Source organism: Pelophylax lessonae, assembly GCF_965119305.1.
Source record: "Pelophylax lessonae genome assembly, chromosome: 1".
In the NCBI taxonomy this organism is placed as follows: Eukaryota; Metazoa; Chordata; class Amphibia; order Anura; family Ranidae; genus Pelophylax; species Pelophylax lessonae.
The window spans coordinates 150,423,568-150,429,006 of record NC_138768.1 but is presented as its reverse complement, the minus strand read 5'-3'; the positions used below and the strand labels follow the sequence as shown (position 1 = coordinate 150,429,006).

The 5,439-nt window shown below is 46.5% G+C and overlaps 1 protein-coding gene across 1 annotated transcript; it reads right to left on the bottom strand.

Moving 5' to 3' along the window:
* Nucleotides 1–247: 247 nt before the first annotated feature.
* COX7C (cytochrome c oxidase subunit 7C) lies at nt 248–3,650 on the bottom strand. Its single transcript, XM_082243594.1, has 2 exons — nt 3,506–3,650; nt 248–368 (listed from the first exon to the last, which is right to left on the bottom strand). Exons 1-2 carry the CDS (start codon nt 3,578–3,580, stop codon nt 252–254), a joined length of 192 nt encoding a protein of 63 aa, XP_082099720.1. The 5' UTR covers nt 3,581–3,650; the 3' UTR covers nt 248–251.
* Nucleotides 3,651–5,439: the final 1,789 nt, after the last annotated feature.

The following is a 5,439-nucleotide window of genomic DNA, read 5'->3' as shown; positions in this document are numbered from 1 at the left end:
GGATACAGATAAATTAATTCCAGGATCTCCTTCACCTTGCAGACAGATTAGAAGTGTCCTGTCCTCAAGTTACTAGTGAATGGGTTGCACTGCATATATTACATGTTTATTCCTAGGCAGCTGGTTCTTACTACCTTGTTCTTTTTATATGCAGCCAATTCAGACAGATCAATGTATTCCAAAACCATTACAATGCCTGACTGGCTATAAAAATTGTGTTGTGACTATTCGGTTAGGCACATACCTAAGGTTTACTTTTTCAGAAGCTGATGTCTGACGATCAGGAAGGGGGCAGTAAACCCACTGCCGAAGAACACGGTCATTAAAGCTAGGAGCTTCCATTTGTTTTCCACGGAAAAGGGCAGGTTCTGCAAGACAAAAGGAAACATTGAAACAAACTAGAAAATTAGGCAAACTTTAATGGACCTCAAATAGTGAGCGAGGTATAACAGGTACATCAGAAAGCGTTTACAGTATCACAGGTCATCTCATACTGTTATGTCATCATCATCTGTACCAACTTATAGGTCTTTCTTAACATTCACATGAGTAACGTGTTTGCATGTAGTTTATGCATGTAGTAAAGAATAAGTGAACATTATCCATCATACATAGCTTCTATCACATGATTAGATCAGATTTTCCAACATGACTGAAAATCTTAGTATGAAAAAAAAAAAGGGAAGGAGGTTTTGATTGCACACTAAGGAAGAACTTAATGGAACTATGTCATCCATTGAAGTATCTTGCTTGCTTGTATGCCCTGTACACAGCTGCGCAGCTCACAGTTTCAGCAAAGCGGAGATGAACTACCACGCATGCACAGGAGTGATGTCACCTTGGCCCATCCAATAAAGGATAAAGATTGGTATCGGAAATCTGACTGGCTGAAGATAGGGAGAGTAAGGAGAGTATAGTTCCAATGTAATTCAGTACTGTGGTGGGCACTTGTCACAACACAAGGACCCCCCCCCCCCCCCCCCCCGCTCTTACCAAGGCCTGGAAACAACCGCTGGCAAAGTGAGAGATTGCTGTGAGACCAAAGCAAATCCATACCTAGAGCTTAGTTGCAAACAATGAAACTTGTTAAAGTGTTGTCACTTCCAGTTTTAGAGCCATTTCCTGGCCAGTATAGCCAGGGGACACAAAGCTGATCTGTGCTTGGTTATATGGTGTGAAGGGCTGGGGAGACATTGGGTCTATTAAGACTCCTAATGTCTCCACAAAAAAGTACCCGTCACCTGCCCAATGCTTGTTAAAATGGGGGGGGGGGGGGGGGGGGGGAGGGGGAATTATTAACCTCTTCTGATCGCAATAAATAAAAAAAAAAAAGGTAAAAAAAAAGCCAGTCTTCGACACGCTGTGAGCAAATATTATATACAGCTGTGGCCAAAAGTTTTGAGACTGACAAATATTGATCTTTTTTGCCTGTTTTAATGATGGCAATTTGAATTTTGAATATACTCCAGAATGTTATGAAGAGTGATCAGATGAATTGTAATTGTGAAGTCCCTCTTTGCTATTGAAATTAACTTAATCTCAAAAAACATTTCCACTGCATTTGTGAAGAAGGCTTTAGGGCACACGAGAAAGTCCAGCAAGCGCCAGGACCGTCTCCTACAGTTGATTCAGCCAAGGATCAGGGCACCACCACTGTAGAGCTTGCTTAGGAATGGCATTAATAGCAATGATGGGGCACCATTCCTCCCGCTGACACCAATGATGGGGCACCATTCCTCCCGCTGACACCAATGATGGGGCACCATTCCTCCCGCTGACACCAATGATGGGGCACCATTCCTCCCGCTGACACCAATGATGGGGCACCATTCCTCCCGCTGACACCAATGATGGGGCACCATTCCTCCCGCTGACACCAATGATGGGGCACCATTCCTCCCGCTGACACCAATGATGGGGCACCATTCCTCCCACTGACACCAATGATGGGGCACCATTCCTCCCACTGACACCAATGATGGGGCACCATTCCTCCCGCTGACACCAATGATGGGGCACCATTCCTCCCGCTGACACCAATGATGGGGCACCATTCCTCCCGCTGACACCAATGATGGGGCACCATTCCTCCCGCTGACACCAATGATGGGGCACCATTCCTCCCGCTGACACCAATGATGGGGCACCATTCCTCCCGCTGACACCAATGATGGGGCACCATTCCTCCCGCTGACACCAATGATGGGGCACCATTCCTCCCGCTGACACCAATGATGGGGCACCATTCCTCCCGCTGACACCAATGATGGGGCACCATTCCTCCCACTGACACCAATGATGGGGCATTTATGCTTCCCCATTGATAGCAAGGTGTAGGTGCATCTGCACGCAATGAGAAGACTGTCAGTGGATGGCCTGGTTTCAAGAAAGGCAACAAAAAAAGCCACTTCTCTCCAGGTAAACCATCAGGGACAGACTGATATTCTGCAAAAAGTATAAGTATTGGACTGCTGAGGATGGGGGTAATGTTCTCTGATAAATCCCCATTCCAATTGAATAATAAAAAACCTTATCTGGAAAAGAAAAAGGTGAGTGCTACCACTAGTCCTGTCTCATGCCAACAGTAAAGCATCCTGTGACCAGTCAGGTGTGGGTTGCTTCTCAGCCAAAGGAATGGACTCACTCACAATTCTGCCTAAGAACACAGCCAAGAATAAAGGATGGTACAAAAACCATCCTCCGAGAGCAGCCATGGAAGAACAGCTTGGTGATGAACAATGCCTTTTCCAGCATGATGAAGCTTCTTGCCATAAGGCAAAAATGAAAAGTAACTTAGGGAACAAAACACGGAACATTTGGATCCATGGCCAGGAAACTCCCCAGACCTTCATCCCATTGAGAACGTGTGATCAATCCTCAAGAAAAGAGAAAAAAAAAAAAAGGGGGGGGGGGCCCCACAAATTCTGACAAACTCCAAACTTGGATTATGCAAGTATGGGCCATCAGTCAGGATTGGACCAGAAGTTGATGGACAGACAGCATGCCAGGGCGAATTGGAGAGGTCTTGGGAAAAAATAAAATAAAAAGAAAGGATCAAAAAATTGCAAATTTTGACTTTGCATAAACTTAATGTAATTGTCTATAAAATCCTGACACTTATGAAAGGCTTGTTATTATAACTTCAGTATACCATAGTTACATCTGACAAAGATCTGAAAACACTGAGGCAGCAGACTTTGTGTAATTAAGATTTGTGTCATTCTTAAAACTTTAGGCCATGGCTGCAAGTCAATATCTAACTAAACCCCGATGTAAGTAACATGAACAAGGTCAGCCTTATAGCCCATGGCCATATATCTCTCCATATAGGGCGGAAGACACAACTCGTCACACAATGAACATGTCTGTACCGCCTCGGCCTACCACACCGCAGACATATTGTGCGCACGGAGCGGCACGTCTTCCTTCCTCATTCATTCGCAGCCCTGGTGTGAGCCGAGGCCTACCGCCAGGAGAGGACACGCAGCTCTACCCTCATGCTCACCTTGCCGGGACCCTCCTCATAGTGGGATCGGCGCACAGCGGATGTCGCGAACCGGCGGACAGCCTGACCGAACATGTTGAAGACGAGCAGACACTACCACTGTGACCTCCGAGCCTTTCTACTTCCGTTCCTGCAAAGGGGAGGAGACAGGAAGGCCCTATAGAAATGCATCTCGGGATTTGAAGTTTGGAAACTCCCTCGCCCCGCTCTCCGGACCGAGAGCGTCACATGACTGAACTACAATTCCCAACAGCCTTAGCGCTGTGCGCCGCTTCCTGTATAGGTGAAGAGTAGAGTAGAGGGCTTGTGTTAGTCAAGGTCAGGGGAGTGGAGAAGGTGACCGGAGGAGGGTTGGTGGTAGGGATGTGTAATGACAGCAGAACTGTTAGGATACAGTAAATACAAATATCCAGGTTTTCCTATGGGCATAGTTCACACCATTACAGTGCAGTGGAGTGAAAAAAACACAGTAAGCTGCATTCCTCCACACTGTAATCCGCACATTTTAGTGCGCATAAAGGCTCAAAAACATACAGCAAACGCATGCAAACGTGCAGTAGTTGCGGAGTCTCTGTTGTGAATTGGCCCTCAAAATTTCAGGATGATTTAGCTACAATCTACACTTGTACTCCTTCACGATGCACATTTTGAACTGCCTATGCCAGTGGTCCCCAAACTGGGGCCCGGGGGCCAGATGCAGCCCTTTGTTTGCCTTTATCCGGCCCTTGGGACACTTTTTCTTCCACTGACCTCATTAACGGGGCATTATTCCTCCCACTAACACCAATGACGGGGCACTATTCCCCCCACTAACACCAATGCTGGGGCACTATTCCTCCCACTAACACCAATGATGTGGCATTATTCCTCCCACTAACACCAATGATGGGGCATTATTCCTCCCACTAACACCAATGATGGGGCATTATTCCTCCCACTAACACCAATGCTGGGGCACTATTCCTCCCACTAACACCAATGCTGGGACACTATTCCTCCCACTAACACCAATGATGGGGCACTATTCCTCCCATTGACACCAATGATGGGGCACTATTCCTCCCACTAACACCAATGCTGGGGCACTATTCCTCCCACTAACACCAATGCTGTGGCACTATTCCTCCCACTAACACCAATGATGGGGCATTATTCATCCCACTAACACCAATGATGGGGCATTATTCCTCCCACTAACACCAATGCTGGGGCACTATTCCTCCCACTAACACCAATGCTGGGACACTATTCCTCCCACTAACACCAATGATGGGGCACTATTCCTCCCATTGACACCAATGATGGGGCACTATTCCTCCCACTAACACCAATGACGGGGCACTATTGATCTTTTATTGAAAAGAATCAAGCAACATATTTTATACAAAAGTAAAAAACATAACTATAGTACAATATTCCAACAGAAAACAAAGGAATACACATCCATGTGCAGAATATATACAATATATACATAATCCACTTCCAACATTTTTAGAAAACTATTTACATAAAGCAGCAGAGAGGGCCTAAGAGGCACAACCCATCACCTATGTATGCAGCCATTTATCAAAAACTGAGCATTAAGAAAAAATCTAGGGTGACAAGAGACAGAAAGCCACACCCGGGAAAGAGACTCCTGGCAGTCAGGGAGGCTTGAAACCCCTCCACGCCTTCAGCCAAGCCCTCTGACCCCACTTGTCTCTCTCAAGCGCCCGAATCTTCCCCACCTCATGCAGAATGTCACACACCACCACCTGAACAGGAAGGATTTTACGCCGAAGGGTGACCTGACACCGTGCGTTCCAGGTGTAATAACGGACTACTAAACTAACTAAAAAAAGTGTATCCAAACAAAAGCCCCCACCAGTATTGAATGCTCCGTACACCCACTCAGCATAACCCAGCCTGGAGAGGAAAGGAACACAGAGGGCCCG

Excerpts from the sequence above, each read along its gene's own strand:
- COX7C (XM_082243594.1), bottom strand. The coding sequence starts at position 3,580 with ATGTTCGGTCAGGCTGTCCGCCGGTTCGCGACATCCGCTGTGCGCCGA. Across the intron at positions 369-3,505 it reads ATGAGGAGGGTCCCGGCAAG|AACCTGCCCTTTTCCGTGGA; the intron begins GTGAGCATGAGG and ends TTTGTCTTGCAG.